The 20,462-nt window shown below is 46.1% G+C and overlaps 4 protein-coding genes across 4 annotated transcripts; 3 read left to right on the top strand and 1 right to left on the bottom strand.

The window, feature by feature from the left end:
* The first annotated feature begins 6,800 nt into the window (after positions 1-6,800).
* LOC136542076 (probable WRKY transcription factor 2) lies at positions 6,801-10,790 on the top strand. The gene is made up of 7 exons (XM_066534360.1): positions 6,801-7,084; positions 7,163-7,292; positions 7,974-8,447; positions 8,858-9,028; positions 9,206-9,594; positions 9,672-9,875; positions 9,961-10,790. The coding sequence occupies exons 3-7, from the start codon at positions 7,992-7,994 to the stop codon at positions 10,493-10,495; spliced, it is 1,755 nt and encodes a 584-aa protein (XP_066390457.1). The 5' UTR covers positions 6,801-7,084; positions 7,163-7,292; positions 7,974-7,991; the 3' UTR covers positions 10,496-10,790.
* A 237-nt stretch (positions 10,791-11,027) lies between these two features.
* Positions 11,028-12,152, bottom strand: LOC136546453 (uncharacterized). Its single transcript, XM_066538427.1, has one exon. It carries the CDS (start codon positions 11,698-11,700, stop codon positions 11,119-11,121), a length of 582 nt encoding a protein of 193 aa, XP_066394524.1. The 5' UTR covers positions 11,701-12,152; the 3' UTR covers positions 11,028-11,118.
* A 742-nt stretch (positions 12,153-12,894) lies between these two features.
* LOC136546452 (caffeoyl-CoA O-methyltransferase 3-like) lies at positions 12,895-14,316 on the top strand. The gene is made up of 5 exons (XM_066538426.1): positions 12,895-13,096; positions 13,184-13,263; positions 13,380-13,524; positions 13,642-13,776; positions 13,865-14,316. The coding sequence occupies exons 1-5, from the start codon at positions 13,004-13,006 to the stop codon at positions 14,135-14,137; spliced, it is 726 nt and encodes a 241-aa protein (XP_066394523.1). The 5' UTR covers positions 12,895-13,003; the 3' UTR covers positions 14,138-14,316.
* A 507-nt stretch (positions 14,317-14,823) lies between these two features.
* LOC136546451 (WPP domain-interacting protein 1-like) lies at positions 14,824-17,846 on the top strand. Its single transcript, XM_066538425.1, has 2 exons — positions 14,824-16,016; positions 17,062-17,846. The coding sequence occupies exons 1-2, from the start codon at positions 15,041-15,043 to the stop codon at positions 17,691-17,693; spliced, it is 1,608 nt and encodes a 535-aa protein (XP_066394522.1). The 5' UTR covers positions 14,824-15,040; the 3' UTR covers positions 17,694-17,846.
* The last annotated feature ends 2,616 nt before the right edge of the window (positions 17,847-20,462 follow it).

Below are 20,462 nucleotides of genomic sequence, written 5' to 3'. Positions count from 1 at the left end.
ATAGGTGATTATTATAATTATTCTCATGATAAGAATGATGAAAGAAAAATGGAGACTGGACAAGGATATGGTATGGGTATTGGTGGGTGTAACGAGTTGTGTTCTACGGCCATGGGGCTTAGCTTGGTTACATTATTTTCCCTGTCCGTATCGATTGAGGGCCGTCCGTTGCTGTGGATGGTAGTCAGATCATAGACTTATTATCCTAAGCACATACTTGCTTATGGAAGCGGGAAGGCTTGTTATGCTCTTGTCGTGGGTTCGGCTCTTTCCAGATCGACTGATTGGAGGCGGGGAAAGGTGGAGGTCTAAGCACCATATTGTGACCGGGTCTTAAGTGTGGGGGCTTGGAGTCCAAGTTTAGATGGGGACCTAGACCCCGTGACAGGAGTGGCATGGGTTGGTCTTGTTTGTGCTTAGGTATAAATAGGGCATGTGTTTCGAGGTACCCAGCTAGGATACATTGGTTCATGAATCGTCATTTCCATGAGATAGTACAACTTGGCTATGGTCTAGCACCGTAGTAAGAATTGGAATATGAAAGATGGTAAATTAGTTCTGATTGCTCAACCTTTGCTTGAAAGTAGAACAAGTGCTTACCTAGAATGGTTAGCTAATGAAATAATCATGATTGCTAATTAAACTTGATCTTAAGGACTTACTTCTTGTAATGCTTTTTGTAAACAAAAAGAAAACAGTAAAACCATATTGCCTATCATACTCCTTGGAGTCGGGAAACTATTCCCACTAGTCGGGTAATTCTTGCGAGTACAATGTGTACATAGGTTTATTTTACCCTGTTGTAGGTGCAACTTGAGGAGTAGCTCTTGTGTGGAGGATTTTTCTAGTGGGCATAGATGGATCCTTGTATCGTTTTTGCTAGATATTTATTTTCATTCCGCTGTTTAATTATCACACTCTAAACTCTGATATTGTAATAAATGATTTTTAAGAATTCTTGTAGTATGAAATGGACTAAGTATTGTAAGCTCGTACCCATTATTGGATTCTAAAAGTAAAACGTGGATTGATTCGAGTTCTCCCGCTAGGTGTGCCCGATGGAACTATCTGATGTAGCTAACTTTTGGGGTGCTTAGTGTCTAGTGGAAGACGAGCACCTTCAAAAGCGTGTTATTTCGGGCGGTTCTGCCACAGGTGGTATCAGAGCCAATAATGAGTCTACGAGTTTAAAAACTCTTTTTAAAACCTAAAATTTGACCAACAAAAGCTTTGTAAAAAGTAGGATGAGATAAGTTTACGTAAGTATAAGCCCTAGTAATGTGGTCTATCTAGGATAGTGGCACTGGTTTTATCTAATCAATCTTTTGCAGGTACAATAACTTACGCTGCGTAAGAATCATTTAGCGTACGGAAAGTGAGTGTGCGCTGTGCCAAAAATTATATGTGAATGCAGCTATATTCTGGCTTGAGCGAACGAATAGGATGATCCATGCATCGTGAAAAGAGAATCTTGTTTAAGCTAAACTCCCCCACACGTATAATTTTGGGTAGTAAATTGGTAGGATAATAAATAAAGAGAAATGCTTTAACTCTTAAGGAAAAGTTCTCGCTTGTAACCATTTATTGGGCCATATCATCTCTCTAGCCGTTTGATTCTAAGTATGGAGGCTTGGTCCCTAATGGTGGGTTCCTATCTGTTTATAGATGAACCTGAGGTTTGGTCATGGGAGCACCAGAGCTAGGACGGGCCATGGTCTTGGTGAAGACCAAGGCAAAAATGGCCGTGGCGATGATCATGGCAATGCCAATGGGGAGAGCCACAAGGCCCACTCCTTGGTCCTCCTCCGCCACCACCACCGCCTCCGATGACTCATGTGAAGATGATGGACAAGATGTTGGCTACTCATCATGAGTCACCCCCATGCCTTAGAGATGTTGGCACAGGCTATTGGTGGCTTCACCCGTGGAGGCCTCGGTGGCAATGGTGGGAATGGGGGTGGTGCCCACGGTCCTGAGAGGCCCTATTCCTATCAGGACTTTTTGGAGACACACCCACCCATGTTCACAATGACTACGGAGCCTCTAGATGCGGAGCATTGGCTTCGTATTCTGGAGCATTAACTACGGAGCTTTATCGCACAACAGCTTCTAGGATCTGCTAGTGCTTTGTGGGACACTTTCAATGCCATGCAACCTATGGACCACCATGTGACTAGGCAGGAGTTTACCACTACTTTTTGTCAGTACTATATTTCTACTAGTTTGCTGAACAAGAAGTTGTCTGGGTTTTTAGAGCTAAAGCAAGGAAACAAGACTGTGATAGAGTATGTGAATAAGTTCAACCATCTTGCATAATATACTAGGACTCATGTGGACACTGATAAGAAGAAGATGGACCGTTTTAATCGTGATCTCTCTTGCATCTTGCAAGAGAAGCTGTATATAGAGGGCTATTAGACCTTTGGTGCTTTGATGAATGCTGCCATTGCTATGGAGGGACTTCAGCGTGACTCTCAGACTAAGTGAAAGCATAAGAGGGTGATCACTAGGTCTTCTAGTCACCCACAATCATAAAAGGTATAGGTTATGAGGAGGGTGTCCTATCACTCTCTAGGTGGACAGTTGTCTCATTAGACTCAGCAGACTTACTAGGTACCTCTTAGTCAGTACCGTGCACCTACTCAGCAGATGCAACATCCTCAAGGACAGCATGTTTCACCTCATCAGGGATAGGACAACAAGCCTGGTGCCTATTTCAAGTGTGGCAAGAAAGGCCACTATGCTCGTGAGTGCCCCTAGAATCAGCTTACTTAGTCTTCTCAGCCATGAGTCAACTCTTGTTTGGTCAAGCGGACTATCATTAGGAAGGTGCCCATGAGCCGCTCAAGACAAGTTAACTTCACTAAGGCTGAGAAGATCCCACAGGGAGAGCCTATGATGGCTGGTATGTTCACCATTGATTTCCACCCAGCATATATATTATTTGATTCTGATGCATCACATTCATTCATGAGTATGGAGTTTGCACAAAGGCACAATATATCTATTATGGCTATTCTTATTGTCTATAGAATCAGAACCCCGGGTGCACAATTGTGCGTTAAAACTCAGACGAACATAGTGAGACTAGTGCTAGCCACTCACTCTTATCGTCTCTAGTTCATGGTGCTGCCTGGGTAAGGCATAGATGTAATTCTAGAAATGAACTGGTTGAGAAACTATGAGGTAGTCTTGAACCTTAGGCAAATAATTGTTGAGTTGAAGCTTCCTTCTTCTAAGAATAGAATGTCTCTCTTTATGTCTTCAGTCCCTACCCTAACAGTTGTTGCTCATGTTGAAGCTTCTTTAGACCTTTCTTCTATTCCTATGGTCCGTGAGTTTCCGGATGTCTTCCCCAAGGACCTACCAGGGTTACCACTAGACTGGGATGTGGAGTTTGCCATTGAGTTAGAACCTAGAACCTAGTACTGCTCCTATTTCGTGGTGTCCTTACCACATGTCTGCAAAAGGAATTGGCTGAGATGAAGAAATAGTTAAAGGAATTGTTGGAGAAGGGATTCATCTATCCAAGTTCTTTACCATGGGATTGACCAATTTTTTTTATGAAGAAGAAGGACGACACTCTTCGGATATGTGTGGATTATTACCCTCTCAATGCGGTAACCATTAAGAACAAGTATCCTTTATCTCGTATTGATACTTTGTTCGATCAGTTGGCTGGTGTCAAGGTGTTCTCAAAGATGAATCTTCGTTCTGGGTATCACCAAATTAAGATTCGACCATAAGATATACCAAAGACAACTTTCTCTACTAGGTATGGGCTCTATGAATACCAAGTCATGTCTTTTGATCTCACCAATGCTCCTGTATTCTTCATGTATCTCATGAATTCAGTCTATGAATACCAAGTTTGAGGCCTCTTTTGCATAAAGCGCCAGCGCGTGGGCCGACCTAGCGTGGGTAGCGGAAGCAGGCCGCTGCACTTGCTATGTCGCGTGGACCACGCATGTGGGCCACGCGGGAGATTCACTTTTCATTTTCCTAAGGAATTAGTAGTAGTTTTCTAATTTAATTTCTGAGTTGATCTTTGGTAATTAATATAAAATCATGTAGGTGTCCAAAAATTATAAAACAAAATTTGTTAGGTTCCTAAAATTGTGATCTATCTGTTAGTATATTTAGTTCATGGTTATATGTGTTGACACTAGGAGCTATTAAATAGTATGAGAATGCTTAATATTATTAAGTTGATTATTGTAGGAATTTTTGTGGTGAATTGCTGATAGTTTTGATCCTGAAATTTTTACAGCAGTTTCATTGTATTATTATGTGTTCACTATAATTTTTATAGCCTTAGAATAGACTAAGAATTAGGGTAGTTAGATGCTCTCTGTTTCAATATACATTAAATCATTAGTAGAAATAAAGATATATCCTTGGTTTTCTAAGCTAAATGTTTGTTAGTTGAACCCAACACCTTGCTTGATGAAAATGATAGTTAGCTTAGGATCTTAGTCATTAGAGCTAGCTTAGTAGCTTAGTATGCGTATTCTTATTTTAAGAGTTGTTGTTGCCTAAATGCTAAATGGTTGCATCATCATCGCATGCATGTAGAGAACGAGTTGGTGGAGATAGTGACCACCGATGATCGCGAGTTTGAGGAGATCGTCGAGGAGTACGAGGAGGAGATTCTCGTGCAGGAGGAGGTCCCGAAGCTGCCACTAACTAACGCAGTTGACACCGCGCCTGCCCAAGGCAAGCCCCGGTGCATAACCACTTATTTTTTATAATCATTGTATATATATGTTATGTGCATTTACATTACAGGAATTTTATGAAAACCACATGCATAGATATATCGGTCCTATGAGTCTTACTAGTGCAGGTTCGAGTAGCTGCTATGCTTAGGTTTTTGGTAGCGTGAGTAACCTGCCGTTACTCACAATAGGTGATTATTATAATTATTCTCATGATAAGAATGATGAAAGAAAAATGGAGACTAGACAAGGATATGGTATGGATATCGGTGAGTGTAACGAGTTGTGTCCTACGGCCATGGGGCTTAGCTTGGTTACATTATTTTCCCTGTCTGTATCGATTGAGGACTGTCCGTTGCTGTGGATGGTAGTCAGGTCACAGACTTATTATCCTGAGCACATACTTGCTTATGGGAGCGGAAAAGCTCGTTACGCTCTGGTCGTGGGTTTCGGCTCTTTCCAGATCGACTGATTGGAGGCGGGGAAAGGTGGAGGTCTAAGTACCATATTGAGACTGGGTCTCAAGTGTGGGGGCTTAGAGCCCAAGTTTGGACGGGGACCTAGACCCCGTGACAGGAGTGGAATGGGTTAGTCTTGTTTGTGCGTGGGGTACAAACGGGACGTGTGTTTCGGGGTACCCAACTAGGATACATTGGTTCATGAATCGTCGTTTCCGTGAGATGGTACGACTTGGCTATGATCTAGCATCGTAGTAAGAACTGGAATATGAAAGATGGTAAATTGGTTCTGATTGCTCAACATTTGCTTAAAAGTAGAACATGTGCTTACCTAGAATGATTAGCTAATGAAGTAATCATGGCTACTAATTAAACTTGATCTTAAGGACGTACTTGTAGTAATGCTTTTCGCAAATAAAAAGAAAACAACAAATCCGTATTACCTATCATACTCCTTAGAGTCGGAAAACTATTTCCACTACTCCGATAAGTCTTGCGAGTACATTGTGTACTCAGGGTTTATTTTATCCTGTTGCAGGTGTAGTTTGAGGAGTAGCTCTTATGTGGAGGATTCTTCTGGTAAGCACAGACAGATTCTTGTATCGTTTCCGCTAGATGTTTATTTTTATTCTGCTGTTTAATTATCGCACTCTGAATCTTGGTATTGTAATAAATAATTTTTAAAAACTCTTATTGTATGAAATGGACTAAGTATTATAAGCTCGTACTTATTATTGAATTCTGGAGGTAAAACGTGAATTGATTCGAGTTCTCCCGTGGGTTGTGTTTGACGGAACTGTCCGATGTAGCTAACTTTCGATGTGCTTAGTGTCTAATGAAAGACGAGCGTCTCTGAAAACGTGTTATTTCGGACGGTTCTGCTACAACATAGATTCTTTATTATTTGCTATATCAGTGTACCACACCTTTTCTTTTCTTTCAGAGAATGTTTTCCGATTGTCAGTAACATTGATCTCATTTAAGACTAATTAATGTTTAGGGGGGCTCAATGTGAGATTTTTAGACCAATTAATACTTTCATATATCGATTTGGCTGCCATGTGAGCAGAGTAGCGCGCTATGGCGGTGGTCAAGGCGAATACGAGCTCACAGCTAGGACGAATGTGAGGCAAAAGTGGTGCCGTATTTCCACACCGCGTCCATTGGTTAAGAAACCTACGACTCATGTTCACGTAAGATCAAGCCGAACGGAAAACTTGAGGCTACGTTTGTAACGCGGGAATTTTATAGAAATTATGCAGAAATTTTATACGAATCAGTTTATTTTTATATGAAAAATGTAGGAACAGGAAAAAAAATTCCGGTGTTCCAAAAAGTACCTGATAAAAAAAGAAACCACCATGTACAGTATAGACTCCATGATGGCCAATTGGGAAGGAGAGAAAAGATAGTTTTATTTTTATTTTTATTTTTATGAAAGACTAGAGAGGGAAGAGAGTTGAAAAATTGAAACGCACAGGCACAGCAGTAGCAATAGAGACATAGAGGGCTGTAGCCAGGGCCCAGGAGACTAGTAGTAGAGCACTAGTCTAGAGGACAGCATTTTTTGCCATAAAGAGCCATCGTCTGCACAAAAGATCCTCCATACAAGTCTTCCTTCCCACCCCTTCGCCTCCTCGGTCAAACCGCCTTTCTCTCTCCTACTCTTCTTCCCCTTCCCCGGCTCTCCCTCTTCTCTCTCTAAAAAAAAGTAGCGCCCGGAGAACCGAGAGGCTGGAGAAAGAAAGGCGGAAAGAGGGAGCAAAATCTCACTTTGTTGGGAGTTTCTTTCCTCCGTTTCCGACTCCTTTGTTCTCTTAGGGTTCTTGGTTGGTGGAATGGAAGCTCAGCAGCTCCATTTGTGCCCCTGAGATCTTCGTCGTTCCCCTCGTGTGTAGTAGCCTTTTGGTAGGTTGGTGGAAGGGCGAGGCACACAAGAACATCGATAAAGGGTGTCCCCATTTTTAGCTCTTCGTGTTCTTGTAGGAGGAATTTCCGTTCACATGATCCGTGCCTGTACCTGACGGCCTTGTCGCGCTCTGCTGCTTCGCTTTCGGGGAGAAGAGGACTTGACTCATATCATTTGGTATTGGAGACGTCGCCCTTCCCAGTTCAGGTGCCAGTTGCAAGTCCTCTCCTGTTTTATTTTGACGGCTGTACCTTTTCTTGTATCTGTGTTTATGTTTATGATGAAGGCGGATAGGTCGGCATAGAATTTTGCTTTTTTTTTCAGAGCTGTTGAGGTTTGATGAGATCGTTTGGGGATCGCAAAGTTCGCGTCTTTGGATTTTATTTTTCTCATCTCAGTTGCGGGGATTCAGTGCTTTCTTGGGGGAAAGTTTGCAGCTTGGTTTGCAATTTACTTGCTTGGGCTGTAATATGGGTTCTTCATTCTGCATGCGAATGTGTGTTTTCGGTCAATCGTAAATGAATTTTCTGGAAAACTTTGTAAAGGTTGCAGTTTATTTTAGTTGATTTGGCAACTCTTCAACTCCTGTATTTGACTTATGTGTCATCTCAATTTATTTTAGTTGACGTTTGCTTACTGGAGTTTAGTTGGTCTGTGTGCTACTGGCCATATACGGTTTATTTGGTTTTTGTGTTCTGCCTTTTGGCTAATTTCTTCAGTTATATGATCCCGATTGGTTTTCAACTTTGTTGTCGTCGCTATGTAAAGAGAAAAAGAAAAAATGATTTTTTTTTTTTTTTTTTTTTTTTTTTTGCTCAATTTTACTACCGGGCAACCTAATGTTTCAACATGACTAATGTGGTACGTATTACATGGCACTTGTTTCAGTTGAGAGAGATTTCTGGCATGGCAGGCGCAAGTAACCATGGATCCCTCATTGACGAATGGTTGCCGCCCCCTACACCAAGCCCAAGAACACTCATGTCAAGCTTCCTGAATGAAGAATTCAGCTCCGAGCCATTCTCTGGTTTTTTCAGTGAACATGGCACCAACAAGCCCCATGATCAATCCAAAAAGAGCAGAGAAGTTGTGAATTCGAGCGAGGAGGTCCCTGCTCATGCTGTCAATGACCCATTTCAAAAGGGTTTCTCCCTGAAGCCAAATTTGTTCAGTGCTAATCATAAATCGAACTCCAATGGTGGTTTGGCGGAGCGCAGGGCTGCGAGAGCAGGTTTCAGTGTCGCAAAAATTGATACTTCTCGAGTTGGTTCATCCGCAGTTATTCGATCTCCTGTGTCAATTCCACCTGGTCTAAGTCCAACTACACTTCTTGAGTCTCCTGTTTTTCTCTACAATAAAATGGTATGTGATATTTCCTTAATTGGTTTCTTGTGCTCTCAAGAATTATCTATTACACTATTATCCAAGGTTGAAATAAAGTCATAATTGGAGCAAGCACTGAAGACTTTCATATTGCAGTTTTCAGACATTGAATTTGGTACAGTATAGAATAACATTGATTGATGCCTACTGTATAGAACATGATTTTCTGCAGTATTACTTATGCATGTGACGACAGCACCGATTGTTGTCTACTGTGCAAAACATTGTTATACTAGAAATATAGTCCTCTGATTGGTGTCTTAGAAGCTTGGCTTCTGTTTTGATTCTATACATGCTAATTTTGGACCAACATTTACAAATTCATTTCTGTGCCTGTCCTTTAATATTTGCCATGCGGACTTAGCTGAATTGGTTATGATATATTGCAGGCACAGCCTTCTCCAACCACTGGCACATTGCCATTTTTGATGGCTACGAATGACAAGTCAACAATACCACCAGCTGCCAATATAACTGAAGATTCTACATTTGATAATGATGTGTTTTCTTTCCAACCCCACTTAGGTTCTGAACAAACAGGTTTCTCTACTGCAGAAAAGGTTATTTCCTTGATTGTTAGTGTCTACCTGTAGTTTTCCTCCTTTTTGCAGTGCAGTGTTATAGTACTATTTGGCTTCCTTCTAATGCCAACCTCACCACCAAAATATCCTCTTTTTGTTTTTGTATAAAATACCTTTTAATTGATTCATGTGCCTGAAAAAAGTTTTGATCTACAGAACTATGGTGCCTATCAGCAAAAGCAGACCTTGTTGAATATTCATCAACAGGAATCCAGTCTTCAGTCAAGCTTTACCGCAGTCAAGGATAACACTAGTGCAACAATTGTTAAAGCGAAGACATCTAGCTCAATGTTCAGTGATAGCCACTATTCAGCTGACCAACAGCAAGCTGACGAGACAAGTGTAAAGGTGCAAGGCAAAGGTGTCGAGGCTAGATCAGCTGCTTTTCTTCCTGTATCAGCGCATAGTGATGCGTCTCTCCTGGAGTCTCAAGATGCAGTTGATGTCTCGTCAACACTGTCTAATGAAGAGGAGGAGAGGGCAACACATGGTACTGTTTCTATAGAGTGTGATGGTGATGAAGATGAGACTGAATCTAAAAGAAGGTTAATATTGTCCATCAGTTAACCACTTAAGACTTGATGCAGAGATTGTACTGAATACACTGATAACTCTTTTTCAGGAAGCTGGAACTAGATGCTTTAGGAGCTACTGCTATTACTACTACCTCCACCACCAGTACAATTGACATGGGGCCTGCAGCCTCAAGAGCTGTCCGGGAGCCTAGGGTTGTTGTTCAGACCACAAGTGAGGTAGACATTCTCGATGACGGTTATCGGTGGCGCAAGTATGGGCAGAAGGTTGTTAAGGGCAATCCAAATCCAAGGTCACACTTTCACTACCATTTCTTACACTGCTAACTGTATTCCTCCATCCCCTGAAATTAGTAACATTGATTAACTTGTCTGCAGGAGCTACTACAAATGTACACACCCGGGCTGTTCAGTGCGCAAGCATGTGGAAAGAGCATCACATGATCTGAAATCAGTCATCACAACATATGAGGGAAAGCACAACCATGAAGTTCCAGCAGCCAGAAATAGTGGGCAAGGCAGTTCTGGTTCTGGCAGCGCTCCATCTGCACCACAAGCTGGTGGTTCTCACCGTAGGCAAGAACCTGCACAAGCCAGCTTTGCTCACTTTGGTGCGACTTTTCCTTTCAGCTCCTTCAGTCTCGCGCCGAGTGGACAATTGGGACCAACAACTGGCAATTTCCGCTTCGGGATGGTTCCACCGGGCATGACGATCCCAATGCCCTCTCTAGGATCACTTGCCCCTACAAAGATGGTTGGAAATTCATCAGCTATGCAGGGGTACCCAGGGCTTATGATGCCAGGAGAACCAAAGGTAGAGCCTGTCTCGCAACCACTCTTCCCAATGGCAAATGCATCTCCACCAGCTTACCAACAGATATTGAGCAGGCCTCCTTTTGGTCATCAGATGTAAATAAATAGGAAAGAGAAAAGGGATAGATTTGCTTCAGCTTGTATACATGATAGCGACACTGCTACATGGCTTTGTTCTAGTGTTCATGGATCGTCCAATTCTTAGCTTTATTTTATTTTTCTGCTCACGCATTTCTTTGAAGCAAGGAATGCTAAGGATGATACCCTGTGGTGCTGTTGTAATCAGGGAAAGGATACCTTTCGTCTTTTGAGACTATCGATATTGGAAAACGATCAATCAAAATTTCTGGTTGTGAATACAAATCTGATGAATGCAATAGCTTTGATATTTGGGTATAAACCGCTTGTATTTTTGTGTTGCTGCTCCAGGTATTTCAGGCCTGCAACTGATGAAAATCAAGTGTTCTCCCTTTCCCTTTTGAGCGAATAGACTGGTATAAGTTTGAAGCACCGAAAGTGAAAATAGACCATGAAACCGATCAGGTACCGCTGCGTTTTGACGGCAATTTTGTATGGATTCGCAGGATGGTTGCCACTGTCTGACGCCTAATGATTCATTCAGGAACCACGAGTTATAACTTATAGGAGTAAGTGCTCGCATGGAGGTTTGCGTAATTTCACCGGTCGTAGGCGACGGCGGGCATGTGTGCAAGCGCCGCCAATCTACGCGGGGTTCCTCGTCACGGAGCCGTCGAACACGACGACCTCGTCGCCGCTGGCCACACCGTGCCACTCGAAGGACCGCGACTCGTCCATCACGCTCTGTCCATGTATGAAGAAGTAGGCGCCGTCGCGCGGGAGCGGGAACCGAGCCCCCGCCCCGCGCGCGCGCTCCAGCTCCGCCCGCAGCACCGACACTGCGGCGCGCGCGCCCACGGCCATCTCCACACGGCCCTCGCCGCACCGCGACACGACGGTCACCCGCAGCGGCGGCGGCGGCGGCGGCGCGGCCTCGCTGCGCCTCTTCCTCTTCTCCGTCCTCTTGTTCTGCTGCGGCTGCTGGTGCTGGCCGTCGAGGAGGGCGACGTGGATGACGGAGCCCTCCACGACGCCGTGCCGCTCGATGCCGCTGCCGCCGCCATCGACGTCGTCCTCGAGCACGCCGCCGTTGTGGAGGAGCGACGTGGCGGCCGCGGGCCAGCCTCGGCGGCTCTGGAGCTTCTCCTTGACGTCCTGCACGGTGTCGAAGTAGCCCACCTCCATCTTGAAGGCCTCCTCGCCTGAGCACACGAAGGTCACGTCCATGTCCAGAGGTACCGATCAAGGTCCTACTCCTACCTTAGTACCAGCAGGCTAGCGGCAGCCATGGACATGGCCCGGCATAAATACCATGGACGGAATGCACTACTTGTGACTCTCGGATCCATCTCCTCGATCTGTTGGTTAGCCGCAAGGATTTCCAGTGACCAGTGAGCACTGACCATGATGAGGCGCCATTTAAAAATATGTGTTTTATGCAGTTTCAATACATGAATTTTTTACACCATAGAATTAAGATCCAACAACCTCCATCATCCTTCTACCTTCAGCCTTCTTCTACCTCTAGACAATCACAAATCACAAGATCACAGATCCATAGATTACAAGAAACAATTTTTTTCTATGTAAGGATAAGAGAACAAGCGAAACTGGCGTGACGAATGCAGTCGAAGTTGCGCCTCCCTCGGTAGTGGGCCTTGCTTGCATGTGGCACAGGATGGATCCGACGACGGCAGGTGTCGCCCGTTGGAAGGTTGGGCCCCAACCAGGTCCCAGTTGTGGGTCCGAAGCTTCACCGAAGGGTTCGCCGTCGGCGTTGCCGTACCGAAACCGGCGAGGGAGACGGTTGAAAAGAGAGAAGGAGAGAGAGAGAAAATCCATATGTTTTTTATGCTAAAACATATGTGTTGTATAACATTTCTGTAAAAAAAATGAAAGTTCTATTCCAATCTCTACATAAGTTATGCATATGATGAGGTGGCATTGCCCATTGGCCTTCAGAAGTTCAGACAATCAGACTGTTCTCATGACAGACGCTTGGACAGTTGTACTGTTGTTCTTGCATATGCCATGCAAATTGCAGTGATGCAAATGAGGCTATTATGACACTGTCCTTGCCTTCATTCCTACCCTCACAGGATTGGCATGCTCCTAGATTGTTCGGCGCGCCGTTTTCTGCTGCAGTACCCTAGCGCAGGAGGGAGCATCTCATGTTCCCATGAGCAGCTTGTGACAGAGCACATTTCTTTTGCCTGGTGCTCTGTCTCTGCTGGAAACACGTTTTTAACGAAACCTAAGGGGTCACTGATGTCTCGCGCCTTTCGGTCCTTTGGGCCTGTCGGACCATAAAATACATCTCACATACGTTGCCTTACAGTTCAGAGCCCAATCCCATACGGTGGAGGCCCACACGTTTCCTCTTGCGAGGTTAACCTTCTTTCTATTAGAGGAGTATATAGAATGATGGCCTACCCTACGGCCGGCAACTTGAAGACAACAAAACAACTCCTTGTCTCCTTCCGACCTCCCCGCAACAACATCGCCGGATAGCAAAACCTTCCGTCGGAGGATGGCTTCCACCGGCGCTGGAGAAGGCAACAAGACGGCTGCTGGGAGCAGCCTCCACAGCAAGACCCTCCTCAAGAGCCAATCACTGTACCAGGTAACCCATCCGAAGCACCAAGCAATGTTTCATCCCACGAGACTTCATAACCGCCCGTCGGCGATTACCTTTCTTCGCTTCGTCTAGTACATACTGGAATCCACCGTGTTCCCGCGCGAGCCGGACTGCCTGCGGGAGCTTCGCGTCGCCACCGCCACTCACCCCATGTGAGTCACGCCCACGGATCCGCTAGCTGCTCGTTCCGTGCGTTGGCCTGCGCTCGGAGCGCTTCTTGCACGGTACGTGTTTGACGTCTGTCCGGATGCGCTGAGACGCGCTGCAGGGCTGGCATGGCGGCGTCGCCGGACGAGGTGCAGCTGCTGGGGCTCCTGATCGAGATGCTCGGCGCCAAGAATGCCGTCGAGGTCGGCGTCTTCACCGGCTACTCGCTGCTCGCCACCGCCCTCGCCCTCCCTGACGATGGCAAGGTCAGTGCGTGCGTGACCACTTCATCACTGCGACTTTCCAATCTGTTTGTGTTGGGTGTCGCGCGCGGCGTGATCCTTGTTGTATTGTATCCTTGGTCGCCGTGTTTGGCGCGGCAGATCGTGGCCATCGACGTTACCCGCGAGAGCTACGACCAGATAGGATTGCCGGTGATCCAGAAGGCCGGCGTGGCGCACAAGATCGACTTCCGTGTCGGGCTCGCGCTGCCCGTGCTGGACCAGATGGTGGCCGAGGTGAAGAGAAATTACACAGAACCGCATCCATGTGCAAATGTTCTCGCGGTGCAGAGATGATGCCGGCCGCTGCGATTTTGTCTTGCAGGAGGTGAACAAGGGCTGGTTCGACTTCGCGTTCGTGGACGCGGACAAGGTGAACTTCATCAACTACCACGAGCGGCTGCTGCAGCTGATCAGGGTCGGGGGACTCATCGCCTACGACAACACGCTGTGGAGCGGCTCGGTGGTCGCGTCCCCCGATGAGCCGCTCTCCGCGGCCACCAGGGAGTTCAACGTCGCCATCGCCGCCGATCCCCGCGTGCACGTCTGCCAGGTCGCCATCGCCGACGGGCTCACGCTGTGCCGCCGCGTCGCCTGATCCGTATGCGGTTATCCGCCCCGAAATGCAGAGCTGTGGGCTACTAGGCTGTGGCTGTGGCTGTGGCGCTGTGCTGACACTGCTCTGTACTGGAAATGGCCATGGCTTGTAGTGTAATAACGAACTGGTCTTGAGAGAAAATAAATCGACCAGCGCGCGCCTGCGTGTGTCATCAATCATCACGCTCAATCTAATGGCCGGTTGGCTGGGGGGCCGGCAGGCCAGCGACGCCAGACGCCGGTGACTAGCCGGCACCTTCTTCCCGGCGGCGGGTGCCTTTGGCGCTGCACGGGCGACGTGTATGCGGCGTTGCTTACCACAATTACCCTTGCTCCCATTGTTTCAAAAAAAAAACAATTACCCTTGCTCCTGGGCCGTGAATGCGTTTCTGTAGTTGGGCCCCGAGTGAGCGGAGCGGCGGCGAGCCCAACCACTTCTTCGTGCGGCCCGATTGCAGTAACAGCCGACGGCCGGTGACCGGTGACCCGAATTCTGCATGACGCCGGCTAGTGTGTACTTTGTAGGGCCCGCCAGCTAGGACACGGGTCCCACACAAAGAACTTGCCGCGTACAGCGAACACCACGACGATAGGGTGAAAAAAATCAGCCTTTTTCTGGTTTGTTTACTGATACTTGTTCGCTTATGTTAAAATTATGTTTATACTAAAAATATTATGGGTGGAAAATACTGTTCCATGCTAAAAGTATTCCTCTCGCCTTCCACTCCCTGCATCTCCAGCTCCAGGCGGCCAGGCCCGAGCTGGGGAATTCCGATCCCAAGAGCCCCAACCAAGGGGTCGCGCCGATCCCAAGAGCTCGTGCCTCCCGTCCTCCGATGCGGCAACTCATCCCATCCGGCTTCTGAAGCCGCGGCCTCCGACGTCAATTCCGGTGGCGGGCGGCATGGATTCCGGCGCCTACAGCGTGGGCGAGTCGCCGGCGCCGGAGCCCGAGCCGCAGACACGGCCGGCCGAACCGGTCACCAAGGGCTGCGGGCTCCGCCGGTGGCGCCGTATCCCGCGGGAGCAGCACCACGAGGGGTCTCCGGCGAGCCCTGGGGCCGGTACCGGCGCTGGAGCTAGCGCGGGTGAGGACTTGGTGGCGCAGCTCCACAAGCGGCGTTACGGTCCTGCCGCCGACGAGCCCAAGGGAAAGCAGGACGCGGCTGCAGAGGAGGTCGAGAGCTCGGTCGCATCCGTGGAGTCCAGCTTCGTGCCGCTGGAGGCGTCCCCACCGCCGGCTCCGGCGCCGGCGCTGACTAGGTTGGACCCGAATCTGGGCCACCTGATTGCCACCGCCGGTTTCTCGGTGGGCGCCGGCGGCGCCGATTCGGACAACAGCGACGACCGCACCAGCAAGTTGTCCACGGCCGCCAGCGCGCCGCGCCACGACTTCTCGTCCGTCGGCTTCGGCCGGGAGCGCGACAGGGCGCGATCCCGCGCCCCCGGCGCCGCTCACGGCAAGGGCATACGTGTTGCTCGTGTGCGCGGCGCTAGTGCGCGCGTTGCCTCCTCCACTGCTGAAGCAGAGAATTCTCGCTCCAGCGTTGAGTCCAACCTCCGAAGCTCTAACGCTGCTCATGCGCGGCGATCTAGTGCTGGCGTCACAAGCAACGGTGTTCACAAGGTTCTATTCCCTGATGGTCATCAAAGTGACGACGAACCTCCAAGTGGTGACCTGCGGTATGCTACTGGAGGTTTCTACAAGGAGAATGGGAGTGTAGTAGGGAGATTGCGGAACTGTGACTCGGATTCCAACAATCATATCTTTCATGAAGCGAGTGTCGGCAAGTTTGAGAATGGAGGGACTCATTCAGGTTTGGATCCGTATGCTGAGTCGGTGGCGTTGCTTCAGTCGGCACAAGAAGCGCTTGAGAATGGTATGGTTTGGATTTCTCACTACCATCTTAACTTGCGAACTTACAAATTATTCAAACCTTGCCTATTAGAGACTATTAAATCATATTGGAATTCTGCTCGTTCCATAGCGTCTCATGATTTTGAAGAGACAAAGTTAATTGTTGTTTGGTATGCTTGATTAATGATCTAAGTGTCATAATTGTTCAATACTACTTTTGATGGACATGCAAGCATCTTTGATCTTTTGGTTTGCTAGGTTAGGGGTGATGCCCTGATTTTCTCAATGAGATTAATTAATTTACATTTATGATGTGGGCTACTCTATTTGCTGGAATGAAATGGGCAATTGTTGTAAATGAGAAATCATTGATTGAAGAGGGGCAACCAATACAGGAATGCTTGGTTTTATAGGATAATCTTTTGATGAACTTATTTCACGCCTCTCATGCTTCTCTCATGCCGATGGTGGTTGATTCAATAGAACACCACTGTTTGAATGAGTTTGCTCCACTAGAAGAGTTTAGCTAAGAATATCCTGCCAAATGGTCCTTGTTTGCTTTTTATTTAAACAATTATTTTACCTGTAAGAAGAGCTGGTCAAGGTGAAGGCATGCTTGTTTCTAAAACAAATGCAGTAGCTTTGACCTTTTGCCATTTTGATTGACATATCATAGCCATCAAGCAGTTCAAAGGTCATGGTTTTTTCCCCAAGGATACGAAGTCTACTCCGCAATTGCTGACTGCGAAACACCTGCCGGAATTTCCCTGTGCTGTGATATACTTGTGTACTTTAGATTTTTCAGCTGAAAATGAGTAATTTACATGCTTCGTAACTTCTTAGAAGTGGAGTATTCGTTGTTGTATTCAGCTAGCATCTTTTCCATGTAAGTTTTGTTGTGCCAGTTAACATATGCTGCATGGTCATTACACGTCTATATATTTTTTATGATCTTCTGAAACCTTATTTAGCTTTTCCTACAAAAACATGGTTTTTGTTCTAAGAAAATCTTATTCTGCCCCTGTCAATTGTTTTCCATTGACTGTTTCTTTCTATATATATTGCAGAGATCCAAAAGTTTGTGGAAATCAGGAAAGAAACTGACGAAGATTCCACCACTCACCAAAGTGAAATAGAATGGAGCAGCTCACCTGTAGAAGAATTAAATGAGAAGATAAAGATGCTCGAGTCGAAGCTGGAAGAAGCCACCATGGTCATCAGTGAGCAGGATTCAAAAATACTTGAACTAGATGCACTCAGCCAAGTACAACCACAGAATACCATAGCATGTAACAACGATCTGCTGTCTCTACAGTCTGATGTAGACCAACTGCTCTTGGAGAAGATGGAGGCAGAGATTCAGTGCTTTATCCTTACAAGAGCTTCTCAGGATTGGAAACTCCTGACCATGGATCAATTTGCTCTTGACGAGGCACAGAAATCCCTTCCAGCGGATCACAAATCCTTAGAAACTAAACTGAGGCATGCTGAGAACAGGGCGATGATGCTGGAGGAGATGGTGGATAAACTAGAGTCACAATGCAAGGAGCTCTCCGAGACTAAAGAAGTTCTGAAGCTGCAGGCCAGAGCTAGCAGGGCCTCCTTGTTCTGCTCTGTCCAGTTTGTGCTGCTATGCATAGCCATCGGGACCCTCCTCGCTCGCTTTCTGCCCTCTTCTCCCGAGATTGTGCCTACTTGAGGTTAGAGAATTATGCCAGTCAGCCTTTGTGTAGGCATTGTTTAAAGATTGTTTACTGTAACTCATTAGGCATCAATCGCCTTACAAATTTTCGATTTTGTACCATCAACTCGATTTTGCTAGTAATTTCTTTATGAATATGAGTTTACTGTACTTCTGGGTTCTCTGGATTCCGGAAATGCCACCTGTGTAGTTTTTGCTATGGTCAGCATAATGTCCAAAAAGGGATCTTGTCACCTTGGTAGTTTATGCTGAGATCTGCCATGATGTTTTATGTGGGCTATACGATATAACATAATTATAAATTCAATGAAATCCATGCGTTCGAAGCAAACGCATGGCCACAAAAATCAGGCGGCAGAAAATCAGGCGCCAGGCTTATTAATCGGATTCAACCTTCAAGCGGCAATGTTGTTGGATCGGACGAGTGAGCTACTGCATGATACTGTAACTTCATAAGCAAAACCGGATCTGAATATCCTGCCGAAACGCGTTACATTGCGTGCGCGTTAAGCCGCCATGCCAATCCGTTCTTGTCTCGAACTCGCCTGCGGCTGCGGGCCATTTATAAGGACATCAATGGCAGCTCTCTCAACTCACATTGCATATCCTCCTTTTCCACCGCCACTGCATCCATCCACCTGCAGGCCGCACAGCCACAAAATCGCTAGGCTAGGATTTGACACGCTGCCGGCCGCCGTCATGTCAGGGCTAGGCCCGCTTCACCGCTGGAAGCACTTCTTCTCGGCGTTCAGTCACATCGACGCCGCCATCGAAGCTGCCCACCCGTCTATCTCCTGCGACGAGAACTAGCATGTCTATTTGCTATTAAATAAAACTATGAGTCCTAAAACATCTACTAGTGCAATAACACTAGATAGAACAAGAGAGAGGTAAAGGGGTGCGAACCATTGACCGTCTCAGAGGAAGATGGGCTCGCCATCGCAGTGCTTGGCGATAACCTGGGGGCGGTGTCGAGTCGAAGGACGTCGGTGCAGTAGCGGTCGTAGGGCAGCCCGGCGTCGGTGCAGCCCTTCGGTGTAGATGCAGAGGCAGCGCAGTTGGTGGCTTCCTGTCACTGGCTGCGCACCCTCTAGATCAGATTAGGGATTTTGGTGGGGAGCTCGGCTCAGACGAACCTCGTACTCAGAGCCATCGGCTCCCATCTCTATTTATTGCGCAGTGTGACAGGGGCCCTCCAGCCATAGTGGGCTGGGCGCCCCCGATCAGGACGCTGATCAAAGGCCCAACTAGGCCATTGGGCCCAATTTGGGATTAGAGATCAATCTAACAATCTCCCCCTTGATCTCCTACCATCTTTCAATTTCATATCATTTACTTTTGTTCATTTCATTACAGATTAGCGCATAGAGCATATTTCATCGTCACGATCAATTGGTGATAGATTTAATAACTACAACGCGCCACTCTGTTTTAGAATAGATACTTAACTTTGGGTCTTCTTTTGTCCAGGAATTATAGACTTTCCCTTAAACCCATGCCGGCTACATATTCTCTGAACACGTTGGGTGGTAAACCTTTTGTAAGCGGATCCGCGAGCATCTTTTCGGTGCTTATATGCTCAAGACTTATGACATTATCTTGGACTTTATCTTTCACAATATAATAATTTATGTCAATGTGTTTGGCAGCACTACTTGACTTATTGTTGTGAGCATACTGTACTACCGGATTATTATCGCAGTATAACTTAAGTGGTCTATAGATGTCATCAACCACCTTCAAAGCAGGTATGAACTTCTTTAGCAAGTTCACCTGTCCTGCTGCCTCATAACACGCTACAAACTCGACATATATTGTGAACGATGTAGTGACGGTTTGCTTTGAGCTTTTCTATGAAATAGCTCCCCCTGCGAGAGTGAATACATATCCAGACGTGAATTTTCTATTATTTTCCGCATAATCAGAATCTGAATATCCCATTATATGGAGTGAATCTAGTCTTCTATACATCATCATGAGGCTTTTCGTTCCTTACAAATAACGCAAGACTTTCTTTACTAATTTCTAGTATTCTATTCCAGGATTACTCTAGAATCTGTCAAGTAACCCGGTAACAAATGCTAAGTCAGGACGCGTACATACTTGAGCATATTACAAGCTTCCGACAGCTGAATCATATGGAACTGTTTTCATTTGATCGATCTCATACTGATTCCTAGGGGATTGAAAATCCCCATATCTGTCGTCCTTGACTATAGGAGCAGGCGAGGGACTATATTTGTGCATACTGAATTTCTTTAAGATCTTTTCTATGTATATCTTTTGTGACAGTCTTAATACCCCTTTACTTCTATCTCGGTGAACTCAATCTCTAGAATGAACGAAGCTTCACCAAGATCTTTCATATCAAATTTTAAGAACAAAAACTTCTTTGTCTCCATTAGTAGACTGACATCACTACTAGCAAGTAAGATATCATCCACATACAGGACAAAGAAGATAAACTTCTCATTCTTAAACTTTGCATAGACACAATTGTCCTCTATATTCTCTTTAAACCCAAAATTCCTTATTGTCTGATCAAACTTCAAGTACCACTGTCTTGAAGCTTATTTTAATCCATAAATGGATTTCTTTAGACGGCATCACATTCGTTCTTTTCCTTCTATAACAAAATCTTTTGGTTGTGCCATATAAATATTTTTCTCTAAGTCTCCATTAAGAAATGTCGTCTTTATATCTATCTGATGTAGTTCTAAATCGTAATGTGCCCTTAATGCCATTATGATTCTGAAGGAATTCTTA

The sequence above is a fragment of the Miscanthus floridulus genome, chromosome 3 (assembly GCF_019320115.1).
Source record: "Miscanthus floridulus cultivar M001 chromosome 3, ASM1932011v1, whole genome shotgun sequence".
NCBI lineage: Eukaryota > Viridiplantae > Streptophyta > Magnoliopsida > Poales > Poaceae > Miscanthus > Miscanthus floridulus.
The sequence above is the reverse complement of the archived record's forward strand: the minus strand, read 5'-3'. Positions and strand labels throughout refer to the sequence as shown.

Excerpts from the sequence above, each read along its gene's own strand:
- LOC136546453 (XM_066538427.1), bottom strand. The coding sequence starts at position 11,700 with ATGGACGTGACCTTCGTGTGCTCAGGCGAGGAGGCCTTCAAGATGGAG.
- LOC136542076 (XM_066534360.1), top strand. The coding sequence starts at position 7,992 with ATGGCAGGCGCAAGTAACCATGGATCCCTCATTGACGAATGGTTGCCG. Across the intron at positions 9,029-9,205 it reads GTTTCTCTACTGCAGAAAAG|AACTATGGTGCCTATCAGCA; the intron begins GTTATTTCCTTG and ends TTTGATCTACAG. Across the intron at positions 9,876-9,960 it reads AAGGGCAATCCAAATCCAAG|GAGCTACTACAAATGTACAC; the intron begins GTCACACTTTCA and ends ACTTGTCTGCAG.
- LOC136546452 (XM_066538426.1), top strand. The coding sequence starts at position 13,004 with ATGGCTTCCACCGGCGCTGGAGAAGGCAACAAGACGGCTGCTGGGAGC. Across the intron at positions 13,097-13,183 it reads AGAGCCAATCACTGTACCAG|TACATACTGGAATCCACCGT; the intron begins GTAACCCATCCG and ends CGCTTCGTCTAG. Across the intron at positions 13,777-13,864 it reads TGGACCAGATGGTGGCCGAG|GAGGTGAACAAGGGCTGGTT; the intron begins GTGAAGAGAAAT and ends TTTGTCTTGCAG.
- LOC136546451 (XM_066538425.1), top strand. The coding sequence starts at position 15,041 with ATGGATTCCGGCGCCTACAGCGTGGGCGAGTCGCCGGCGCCGGAGCCC. Across the intron at positions 16,017-17,061 it reads ACAAGAAGCGCTTGAGAATG|AGATCCAAAAGTTTGTGGAA; the intron begins GTATGGTTTGGA and ends TATATATTGCAG.